The sequence below is a fragment of the Phyllostomus hastatus genome, unplaced genomic scaffold (genome assembly GCF_019186645.2).
Source record: "Phyllostomus hastatus isolate PE091 unplaced genomic scaffold, TTU_PhHast_1.1 phas_contig_1, whole genome shotgun sequence".
Taxonomy (NCBI): domain Eukaryota; kingdom Metazoa; phylum Chordata; class Mammalia; order Chiroptera; family Phyllostomidae; genus Phyllostomus; species Phyllostomus hastatus.
The window spans coordinates 25,094,842-25,107,790 of NW_025333498.1; the positions used below are offsets into that span (position 1 = coordinate 25,094,842).

General features: G+C 36.4%; 1 protein-coding gene across 2 annotated transcripts in view; it reads left to right on the forward strand.

Moving 5' to 3' along the window:
* GRB14 (growth factor receptor bound protein 14) overlaps nt 1-12,949 on the forward strand; it is a 124,139-nt gene that overhangs the window by 62,171 nt on the left and 49,019 nt on the right. Inside the window, exon 1 of one of the 2 annotated variants that reach the window (XM_045831085.1) lies at nt 2,185-2,388. The exons of the other annotated variant lie outside the window; for it this stretch is intronic. Coding sequence (XP_045687041.1) covers nt 2,326-2,388 — 63 coding nt within the window. The 5' untranslated portion in view covers nt 2,185-2,325. Of the gene's footprint in view, nt 1-2,184; nt 2,389-12,949 lie in introns of those variants that run through there. 2 annotated transcript variants of the gene reach the window in all.

Consider the following 12,949-nt stretch of genomic DNA (forward strand, 5'->3'; position numbering starts at 1 on the left):
CCAAGCATCGTTTATTGAAGAGACTGTCTTTACCTCATTATATGTTCTTGCCTCCTTTGTCAAATATTAATTGACCATAGAGACATGGTTTTATTTCTGTGCTGTCTGTTTTGTTCCATTGTGCTATGTGTCTGTTCTTATGCCCATACCATGCTGTTTTAAGTACTATATCCTTTTGGTATAGTTTGGTATCAAGTAGCATGATTTCTCCAGTTTTGTTCTTTTTTTCCTCATTATTGTTGTAGCTACTCAGTGTTTGTTGTAGTTTCATATAAATTTTTGGGTTATTAGTTCTAGTTTTGTGAAATATGCTTTTGGTATTTTGATAGGAATTGCACTGAATCTATAGATTGCTTTTGGTAGTATGGCCATTTTAATGTTAATTCTTCCTATCCATGAGCGTGGTATATACTTCCATTTATTTGTATCATCTTAATTTCTTTCTTCAAGGTCCTATCAATTTCCAAGTACAGGTCTTTTACCTTCTTGGTTAAATTTATTTCCAGGTATTTTATTTATTTTTGATGCAGTTGTAAATTAGATCTTTTTTAAAAAGATTTTATTTGTTTATTTATTTTAGAGAGGGGGGTAAGGGAAAGAGAAAGAAGGAGAGAAACCTCAGTGTGAGAGAGAAGCATCAATCTCATATATGCCCCGACTGGGGACCTGACCTGCAACATAGGCATGTGCCCTGACCAGAAATCAAACTGGTAACCTTTTGCTTTTGAGGTTGGTGTTGAAGTAACTGAGCCAGCTAGTCAGGGTGGGGTTGTTTTCTTAGTTTTTCTGGTAGTTCATTATTGGTATGTGTCTTTGACTTTTTTATATTAAGTGAATTTTGTAACCCTTAGCTATGAGGGATTGTAGGTTTTGAAATTCAAAGTAGGAAACTCTAGAGTTTGTAAAGTGTGTAGCCAGCCTCCCTCCCTCCCTCCCTCCCTCCCTCCCTTCCTTCCTTCCTTCCTAATATGAGGTCATAATGCATATAAAACACCCTCAAGTGTAAGGTAGTAAACTGAATCCTGCCTAATAGCACTCTAGATAATTAAGTGGAAGGTTTGTGTCTGAGTTGCCAAGAATTTTCCGTTTTGCCTTGTGACTGCAACAGTCGTGTGGTAATCTAGAAATTACAGGGAGTTTGCCCTATGCTGCAGTCAGGAGGTCCTTCCGTGTGTCATGGTTGAGGAGCACTGAGTAGGTGCTTATTAAAGTGTCAGTTCAAGAGGGATTTTTTAATTATAAAAAGTCAGTTTAGCTTTAATATTGCAATACCTTTTTATCATTTTTAAATGTTTCTCTTACCTTTTATTTAGACCTTATTGAAAGTTTTTTTGTTAGCTAGCAGTGTTTTAGTTGTGATGCTCCTCCAACTCCCCTAAACATAGAATACAATTTTTAGTTATTGTAAAAAAAGGGCAAAATTGTCATTAAAATTTTGATATTACTTTGAGCAGTGATTATTGTTTGAGTGCTTTTAATTGAACGAAATGTGCTAAGTTACATAGATCTGTACTTTTTAAAAAAGTAAGCATTTTAGATTTATACATACCTTATGCCCCTTTTATATTTAACATTATTTTTAGGTTGATTAGTTAAGTAATAAACAGGAATATTTAAATATGTAGCTTCAGTACAAAAATTTTAGTTGTTTATGAGATGAAATGCAAAATACAATAAATTTAGTTGTTTGGGAGATGAAAAACAAAAAGTACAAAATTCTAGCCATTTAGGAGATGACATGCATATTTGTATATTGATAATCTTTTATTAAACCATGTAAATTAAGATTTTTTAATCAATTCTAACTTTAGGATTATTTTTTTGTGCCTCTGTAATACATTCCAGTGGGCTCATTTATCAATTTTATGAGTAGCATACGTAAATTTAGTTCATCTGCCTATTTATATACTTTAAATAGACCAATGTAAACACTTCTTATCTGCCATATGTTGGAATGTTTTACTAAAGACAAAACTTTCTAGTCAACAAAGATGGCATTGAATTGCAGTGTTTTGGAAAAAAAAGTTAAGTGAACTAAATGCCTGTTAATCTGGTTCTTTAAATATCATAAACAAAAGTATCAGAATGTGTTTCCAAGGACAAAGGCAGAGTTTTCCGGGCTTTCATTGGTTGCTGCCTTGTCCTGTCCCACAGCCATCCTTAATTGGCTTTGGGTGGATTGGAATCACATACGCAGGGTGACATTTATTGCTTTCCTAGTTGTTTCTTTGCACCGAGCCCTGAGATTCCCAAGGAGTAACTATAGAAGATTTCTTTCATTTTGTCCCTGTTCTACGAGAGGAGATCATTCTAAGAAGAGCAGGCATGAGTTTGAGTGCGAGAAGAGTCACTCTGCCTGCAATAACGCCAATAGTTCTGCAGAAGAGGGTATGTGGCTTCTATAGCCATGTTTTCTTGTTGTTTTCCCCCCATTACTTTGTGTTTATTAATGTGTAGGAAACTTTACTTACATATCCTGAGTGAGTTATGTTTCATTGAGGCTACAGGCAATTAAAGAATGTATTATTGAAATTATACTGGAAACACGCTGCACTGGAACATCTCTGTGGTCAGAGCTCCATGTAAACGCAGCTTGGTCTCAGTTTCAGGGAATTGTGGTTTAGGGACTATATTGAAGCTTTTTTTCCCGCCTTCCACTGTAACTTCAGGCCTCTTTGCCTTTAGTACACTAGGAAATCTGCTAGCTATTATGTTTTATATTTGTTTACTGAGGAACAGTTTATTTGTTTTACTGTAATTTATAGTACATCCATTTTCATTGTTGAATGTACTATATAATTGTTCTACTGTTTACACATGTGGCACCAGTTTATTTTTCTCTGGTTTCTACCAATTTCTATTGAGTTTCTCCCTGTTTACTTAAGAAAAACTTTCCATTAAATATCCCTGTGAAAGTGCTTTCCATTAATTATTAATGCAATCAAGCCTGTGCATGAAAATAGTTTTTCTGTTAGTTTTTTGTAAAGATTATTTTCATGTCTTACTTGTTAGCAGTGTATTTTATAAAGTAATAAATACATGGCATAATGTACTATTTAAGTGATACTGAATATACCTGGCTTCTCTTGAAAATATACCTAATAATATTGTATTGAATTCTTTAAAGAATCAAATCTCTTGTGTAGAAAAAGAAAGCACCAAAAACACATTTTTAGCAATATTTTCTCTGAATGATTTCGGTGCTACTAGAAACTGCAATGTTTATATTCATACTTGACTTTTAATAGTTAACTGTTAGTTAACTATTAGTGTATTCCATTTAGTCAAAGGTCATGGTTTAATTTATTTGAAAATGACAGCTCTAACAATTAAGGTGGACTTTAAAAACAGAAGTGTTTCTTCTTTTTTGTTTTAAATGTTCAACTTTTCAACTTACTTTCTTATCCTACCATTTACTCAGTAGGGACATTTTATTTGGAACTGGAATAGTATGTAGTAATTTTGCCAACATTTGCTCTTAATATTTCTTGATTCCTTTCTCTCATTTTTAGCAAATTTAATTAAAAATATTTTGCTTTGAGCTTGAGTCTTTATTCCGATTATTCCTGGGCAATGCACTGATAATGACCATAGTTTCCTGAGGGGTTGGGAATGTGAAAAGGCTTATTAATGTATATCAAATCTGTGTTGTCATGTTTTTCTTCTTTATCCAGTTAACACTGCAGTTTAGATTGACCACGAAGTGTTCACCAGGCGGTCTTTTTGGACACTGTTGGGGGGGTGGCAAGCATGCCACCTGGACTCTCCGTTCATGAGCTGTGTGACCTTGGGCAAGTCACTGACGCTCTGAGAGCCGTTCTTTCCTCACTTGTAAGATAATGGCTTAGAGAGTTTTCATTAAATGCTCTAAGTCTTGTTTGCATCTAATTCTGTGAATCGTATATTATATTTTGTACTTTCATAGTTATAGTAAGTATTTAAGCCATTTTTTTATTTTCTTATAGTATTAAACATTAGACAAAGATGCTATCATTTTTAAAGACTTTGAGCAGCTAGTTAGTCTGGGGAAATTGGTGTGAGTACAGCTTGGCTCTGACTGGTAGGTAGCAAATGAAGGGGACCCTGGAAAGCTGATTGTAATTGCTGTTAGTTCTGAGCTGCCACTGGACACATCATTGTGATTTCTCTTGGTCTATTTATAATAAGCTTCTTGCTGGATTTCTATTATAATAATTACATAAGTCAAAATTCCCTAAGCACAAATCTATCTTAATCTTTTCCATTGAGTATGCATATTAAATGTTCATATAATTTAGCACATTATCATTTGAAGAAAGTACTTACACTCTTTCTTTCACCTGACATTTTAACCTCCAAAAGACCCATTGCCTATAAAATTGTTCTGAAAATGTTAATGTATCTTATTGTAGGAATTGGATATTTTTTCTGACTAAAAAACATCCATCTGCTCTGGTTACACCATGACTTTTTTTCCAACATAGAAAATTTTTCTACACTTGTGATTAACTTGTCATTTTTTATATGCACCATAAGATGACCTTACAAATCAGTACAAGCATTTCTCATAGTATTCTGAGAGGAGCTTCTCATTTTCCCCAAAAGGCAGGTACTTTTGCCACAGGTTGTAATAAAGTTTGCTCATCCTTAATGAGTAGTTCTCACAAAATAATTTGCCAGTTGCAATCCTAATCATTTGAAAAGCTGAGTGCATTTCTGAAAATGCTTAGTAGCACTAGGGAGTAAATTTCTAATCAGCTCATGTATGTGGCCAAAAGATCCTCCTGAGAATGGTTAGGGACTTGAATTTTAAATATGGTCCTTAACATTGTATGGGTCCTTTTTTTATAGCAGAAAAGATACAGTTTGGTCTTTGAAGAACAGAGTATTTTGGTAGAGCCCCTATCAAGCAAATTGTAAATAAATTTTTGGCCTCCTCTAATTGTATTTAGAACTGATTTCCTTTATTCTAGTGAATCAAGATTCTAGTGAAGATGGCTTTATCATATCCTTCACAAATTATTGTAACCTACAACGGTTTTGAATGAATCCTTTACTTTATAGCATTTTTATTAGCTAACTACTAAGTTATGTATTTTTTAAGAGGAGAAGACTGAGTCTCATGGGTGTTGAGTGACTTATGCAAGGTCACCCAGAAGGTCAATGGCAAAGCTAGAAATAGAATCTAGGTCTTGTGACTTCAAGTGTGTTCCTCCTAGATACGTGTTACCTCTTGAAATTAATATGTTAATGAAATTGCCTCATGGTGTGTATATAATTGCCATTCATCTTCTAGTCTAGAATTAGCTTAGTCAAATTCTTTCATCTTTCTTTGTACCTCCACCAACTCCCATATGCTCTAGTATAGAAAACATTTTATTTAGAAAGCAATTGTAAGCAACAAAGTGAGTGTGAGTGATTTTGTGTGCGTGTGAGAGAGAAAGAGAGAGAGAACAGACAATTTTAATTCAGAGCTCTAGATTGGTACATTGCATCAAAAAAACATTTTAAGGTCTCAAAAAGTTAACAAAAGACTCAAGCATTGTAAGGTATAAATGAAATACAATATAAAATATTTTTAAATATTTTTTTCAAATCACATTTTTTATAGAAAGGCTGCAGGGTCATAAGGCAAGATGTCCATATGGGGTAGGAATATTTCATGCCTCTATCAGATTAATGTTGTTTTGCAAATTACACATACAAACATTTCTGCATTCTTTATTAATACTGTCGTTACAGAGGTGTTGATAAAAACACATGATCCTGAGGTCTTCTGAAATCTCAGGGAAAAGGGCTAATGTTTAGAATATATTTTTCTTAAAATTTATATCCTTTTAAAATATGAAATTCATGCGTATAATGGGGAATAATATCATTTACCAGAAGATTCAATTCCCCATCTATATGACAATAGTTTATATTACATTCATTTCTTTCTTCATACAATACAAATCATTGCTATAATTAAAAAAATGATTTTGTAAATAATGAAACAGATCATATCACTCTTTTGTCCAGAACCTTTAAAATACATACAGAATCAGTCCCCATGTATGCAGCATTCAGTCTGCGTCAGGGCCTGGACCCTGCAGTTTCCCAGCTCCATGCGAAGCCTCCACTCCAGCACATTGTTTTCTCCTCGTGCTCATAACAGTGTTTGCTGTTTGTCCCTCTGCTCTTCTGGTCCCAGCTTTGTGCTCAGTGGCCTACAGATAACTCTAGGCTCCTGTTTGCTTTTCCAAAGGTTGTTTATTGCCTCTGTCCCAACTCAGGCCGTGGTACCATCTTGAAGCCTTCTAATAGTCTTTCGCATCTACCTTCATGGTATCTTGATTCAGTCTCAGTGAACATAACTTTGTTACTCATTTCTCAATTCAGTAACTATTGTCATGCACCATCAATTTTATTGTTATCTTGTACAATATTTAAGTTTTGTTAGCTATGCCTAGGTGTATATCTTATGCTTTCTGGCTTTTAAAATTTGACTTTAAGTCTTCTCTATGGATCTTGTATATTTTTGTATATCTTACGCTATTCAGTTTTTACAATTTGTCTTTTTTTGTCTTACAACTAGATTTTTAAAATTTAAGAGAAAGTTTCTTTAAATACAGTGCTTTGTCAGTTACAGGCTGAATATAATTTCATGTAATCAATAAAACTCAAAAGAAGTATATTAAACAGGGGAGAGATTTATTTTTCTTTTACTTTCCATGTATAAAAAGAATGGGTCTCAAGTAATGTAGCAGCCTCACAATGTCCTCAGGCAGCTAAGCTCCTTCTTGCTTTCTATTATATCTTCCTTAGTGTGGGTCCCTTTTCCTTTTATGGGAAGATAAATGCAGATCTGCAGACATCCTGTTCACATTCCTCACATGTAAAATGGGAAGGACACAGGGCCTGCCAGCCAGTTGTGTTAGATGTTAATGTGCTACTCTGAAATAACCAGGAGCTTCTGCTTACATCTTACTGGCCAGGATTGTGTCACATGGTCAACCTTGGACTCAAGGGAGGCCAGGAAATGTAGGCCTTGAACTTAATACATGACCCTCATCAGAATCAGGATTCATTAGGAAGGGTGGCCCCTGGTGGCAACTGGCCATCTCCACTACAAGTAGATTAGACATATTAGGCATTCAGGATATATTTGTCCCTCGGATTTTTATTATTGTCATGACAAGTACAAAATATGGTTGTGGTTCTTGAACACATCTGTTTCTATTACTTGTATGCAGAGAGTAAAAGATGTGCTGAATGGGGAGAGAGCAGGTTTCCTGAGGAGGGGAGGTTCATGGAAGTCCACAGATGGTGCCCTAAGTTCAGATGGATGGCTCGTTTGGAACGAGGCCATGATGGGGTAGTGAGTATCGTTATTGCTGTTTACCCAGAGTTCTCATTCTTGCCAAACCTTGACCCTTCTGCTGCCCTTTAAATTTTTTATAGGGGGTAACTTACTTGCATAAAGACATAGTGACTAAATTGTATGTTAGAGACAGGACTGTAGGAGTGTTTAGAATTTCCTCAGAAATGCATTACTTGCTTTCAAAAATTTATAATAATAACCTCTAATATCAACTGAGTGCTACCAGTTTGCCAGCATCTGGTCCATTTTATAGTTGAGGAATCTAAGACTCAAGACCGGTTAGCTGGCCATCTAGGACCTGCTCACAGAGCCAGCTCAGGAGTCTGTCATTGCCGTGAGCGCCTGGACTGAACCTGCATGGGAACAGGGCCCATGCCCCATAGCATTGTGTAAACCACAGTGCCCAATCCACGTTGGGCAGTGAAGGTGGGTTAAAAATAGCCAGCTGATTAACAGTCTCAGACTTTTGGCTCGGGCCAGCCTGAGGGTTGGCTCTCCTGGCCGTGCCCCAGCACCCTAAGCCCAAACTAGAGAATAAGACTCTCTCTTTGGCAGAAAAGGGAAGCAAGACCTTTGGTAATTTCAGATATTAAGCCCTCTGAGAGAATAAAGATATTTTACCCCTGTAGGATATTTAAAATATTTTCTCTTAAGACAGTTCCAAAAGGGAAATTAAACCAAAAATGGCATTGTTGGTAAGTGATTATAGCTTCCTAATTGGACATGCGTATTTGGACATGCACATTTATTTGTTCTTGGAAAAAGGTCAGGAGTATTATTTCTTAGTTTCAGAAGTCAAATTAGTTTGAATAGTTCTGTCAAAATTTGAAGAAAAATTTTGATATTACCATTCTGAATGCCAGAGAGAACTTCACTTAGATTTCTGGTGAGGTGACCACACACACACACACACACACACACACACACACACGCACGCCAACCAATTCTTCTTACTGAAGTTTAAGATGTAGGCATGATTTACATTAAAAATTCAAAGAATTAAGACTATTTAAAAATAGACTTAAACTTCACTACAAAGCTTGTAACGACATTAAGCAAGAACTCCATAGGGTTAATAGTGTTAAAGTTCTAATTTCCAAAACATCGCATTTCTTTTTCTCCTTGCACCCACTAACAAATCAAGGCTCCCTCTGCTGGCTGTTGCACTATATTCAATTTTCCTGGCAAATTATGCTAAGGAAAGTGAAAATACAAAGAAAAACAACTTTTTTTTTGACATTTAGAAAGGTAGATCTTTGGGACATAAAAGCATTTTTATGTCCTTGTGTATAATTATATAGTACTTGTCTCTAAGTTGTTGTGTAGAAGCAGCAGGTTAAGGCTGCCTGGAAATTGGACCAGCTGAGTGGAAAGAGCAGGATCAGCTCAGAGCCCAGGGGCAAGGTCCCATGGCTGGCTCTGCCCAAAACCAGCCACAGACCCCCTGGCAAGTCACACACTCTCCAGCCTCAGCAACTTCATTTGTAAAGTGAAAGGGTTTTACTGAATATTCTCCAAGAGCCCTTCTAATCATTAGTATTTTATGATTCTAACAGTATTAATACCTTTTCTTTTGTAGGAGTGTGGTCTACATGTGTTGTTCAGTGATACACAGTAAATATTTAGAAAAATGAAGCAAAGGTAAAATTACAAAGATGGATATAAATCATTTGCTCCTAGTGCTCTCCCATCATGGGAACGTTAGGTCTAGAAAGTGGTATTTTGTTTGGTGTTATTATAAGTTTACCTCAAATACCCCAGAAAGACTGAACACAGCGTATTTCATTGATTCTGTGGCACCTTAAATTATAAGATGCATCATTATTTTCTACGCTTCCCATTAAACAAACTATGGCATACCACTGATGGTAAATTACATCCAACTTTCAGTGAAGTTAAATGTGAGAAAATGTGCTTTTAAGAATCAGTGAAATAAGGTAGTTCCTAACAGTGCTTCAGCTGATGCCAGCCAGCTCAAGAACTGGAATAAAGTCCTATATGCCCTGGGTTTTAATCAGTGTCTTTCCTGCCCTCTCGTTTTCCCTTTCTGTCTTATAAACATTTCTTCCTCCCCTCCTCAACGTGTCCTTTCTCACTGTATGAAACGGTTTTAACTTTTCTGCTTAGACATGTCTGATGGTTATTCTGGGAATAAAGAATTGCTTAAAAACTGAAATGAGATACTGGAATAACACTGTGTCCAACATAAGCTTGACCAGAGGCTTTTTTTTTTTTTTTTGCTTTAAATATGAATAAGCATTAGCACTTGTGAAGGTTTCTTTCACTTCAAAGATGAATTAGTCAGCACTGGCATCTTCACAGGAATTGCATGAGTGTTAAACGTACTGAGGTTTCAGAGAACACCCCTTGGATGAAGTCATTGGAAACACCAGTGTGGGATTTGTGATCTGACCCCCTTTACCATTCATACTGGATTCAGGTCCTAGAACATTTATACATACATATGTATATGTGTGTGCATTTGTGCATCATGGGTCAAGATATTTTTGGATGTAGTTTTTAAAGTTTGCCTTCTTTTGTAATGAAATTGGAGCTTTTTTTGTTTGTTTGTTTTGCCTTTTTAAAAACCACATAACAGCAAACTGAAAGAGCTTCCAATTTCTCTTTGTAACATTGCACCACCCACTTGAACTGAACTAGGGTCCTTCTGTCCTTTAAGGAAAAAGGAAGCCCAATGAAGGGGAGTCTGCAAGGCTCTTGGCCTGAGGCAAGGTGAGCAGAAAGGTAAAGAACAGAGTAGAAGCACAGAGTAGAGCAGAGGGACTTTAAGGAGACTTTCTGGGCCTCCCTTTGGCTGCAGACTGTCTTCTCTTGGTTGGAAGCCTAGACATGGCATGATTCGGCAGTGTCACTAATCTGAGCTGCCAGGTGTAGCAGTGCTAAATCCTCTGGTCCGCCAAGTGTGGCTCATTTCCACTGGTGAGCCATACTGGGCCTCTTTGGCCTGGCCTGATGCTGGCTGGGAAACCAGTTCATATCATCCTTGCCTTTGAATTCATATCCAGAACTCCTGGAAAATCTGTAGGGATCTCAGTAACACAGGTCCTTTAACTCTGAATTAGTTCTTATCTTTATCAGTCATGCCCTATGATTTTCCTGTTGAAATGCAGTAATGTGCAAATGTACACAGTTCAGTTTGTACAGAGGTGGGATGGGGGTGATCCGTCTTGTGACCTTGAAGATTGTAGACTAATGGAAAGAGCCTGGGTTAGTGGTGACTTGATGAAATCTCCCCACCAAAGTCCTGGCCTGTCTGCCTCTGTTTTTGAATGTGAGGAAAAACATAAACCTCAATTTTGGAGGGTGTCTTTTCTGTTACTTTTAGCTGAATCTGTTCTTGAATGATTATATCATCATGTGATTATTTATCCCTATTTTTCACATCCTTGTAATCACATTCTTGTAAAAACTCCTTTAAAACTTAATTCTAGGCCTGGCTGGCGTAGCTCAGTGGATTGAGCGTGGGCTGCAAACCAAAGTGTCGCAGGTTCGATTCCCAGCCAGGGTACATGCCTGGGTTGCAGGCCATAACCCCCAGAAACCGCACACTGATGTTTCTCTCTCTCTATCTCCCTCCCTTCCCTCTGTAGAAATAAATAAATAAAATCTTTAAAAAAAAACAACTTTATTCTATATTTTCATCCATTGAGAAAAGGTACCCTATCATTTATATATCTTACAATAACCCCTTATTGTTGGCTCCCTCTGTAGTTTGCAGTGATGGGGAGCACTGTTCAGCTGTGCTGGGCAAAGATCTTTCTTCCGCAGGCACCTGTGATTCCTCATCTGGTCCTTGTAACTTTGTCCCTCTGATCTTGGCAGAATATTCTGGGTAGTGTTCTGTACATATTTTTGCTTCTTCAGTCCTCAGTATCTTTTCTCATAATATTGTCCCACTCAGATAACCTCCTCCCTTCTTTTTTAAAATTTCTACAGAATTCCAAACTTGAAATGGACTATAGAAGTTACCTGATTCATCCTTGTTTAATTCACATGTTGCATGAAAACTTCCCTGTATTTTCTGTTTGGTCCATGTGTTTCTCTTCTTTTTTTAGAGGTTTTTCAGACGTCCTGAGGTTTCAAAGCTGCTATTTTGGGAATTCCTAGTATTGTCTTCCATAGGGCTATCCATGATGGCTTCTCTCATCACTAAAAGAATATCTCTGTTCACTGTGTGCCCAGCACTGTGCTAACTGCTGGGGACATAACAGGGAGAAAACATTGATGTTCCCCCTGCATTTTCAGCCCTTTGAGTCATGGATGCCAGTTCACAGTAATTACATACATGGAACAAAGGGCCTGGCCCTAAACTGGGAGCGTCACTGAAAGCTTCCCATCACAAATGATGGTTAATCGGATGGATGCGTGTTGAAGGTAGGAAGACCTCAGAATTCTGGGCAGCAGAAACAGTATGCGCAAATGTCCTGTGATAGGAAAGAGCATGGCTATTTGAAGAAACTGAGAAAAAAAAAGTATGGCCAGAGATCAAGAATAACAAAGAGATGATAGGAAATAAAGTTGGAAAGAGCCATAGGAGTATGGAATGGATCTGTTTGTCAATCAATTCCTGTAGTATTTATATTGATGATAATAATCTGTTTTAAGTTAATATCATAACTAATCAAACATTTATTGCTCATGCTCAAGTAAAATGTTTTGTTGACTGTCTCTTTTGATAGAAAGAATTTAAGACTTTGTATTACCTGATTTCTCTGAACTGTACTGTTTGGCTCAAACTAAGTATTTGACAGCTAGCAAAATAATACAGGATGGTAGTAGAAAGCAGCAGCTTTTCTTGAGCAATCGGGATCTTTTGGAACAATCTTTTTTTTTAACATAACATTTTGTTAGAGATTTGGAATAAGTAATAATGAATGCATTATTTTCCATTCTCTTCAAGAGAACATATTAAGTTGCTTAATTCAAAATATTTGAGCTGTCTTCTCTTATCTTAGGACACTGTGTTCCTTATTTAGAAAAGCCAGGGCTACTGTGACCTTGATGTAAAAATATTTCACATGACTTAGGGACATCACGTATCTATTAAAAATAATAGAGGAAAAAACCTTAAACATTAAAAGATGACTTTATACTATACTTTGACGGTAAACTCTTGAAGAGCTGTAGAAATAAGCTTTGCTTTGGGACCAGGTTGGGAGCAAATTTCTATGGGCTGTGTTTCTTACCTTCTGTTACATAAAAACAATATATGATACAATAAATAATATTAATAGATATAATAAATAAATGAACATTTTCTGTTTAAAAGTTGTATACTTTTCATCATAAGATCTTGGTATTAAATATGGTGTTTAAATTATTTTGAATTAGTACTAATTAAAAAGAGTTAAACGTGATCTTTAAATGTAGTTAATTTAAAAACTAAATTTGTGATCCTAAAATAGAAACTTTGGCTAGAAGATAACCATGCTCCATGCTGCAAAAGCCTTTTTCCCCTCCTCTTTCCTCCCTCCCTCTCTCCCTCCCTCCTTCCTTCCTTCCTTCCTTTTCTTTCCCTTACTTTTTATCATATGGATCCTTGCTCATATATTTATGTTTAATCAATGTTCTTTCAATATTAAGTTT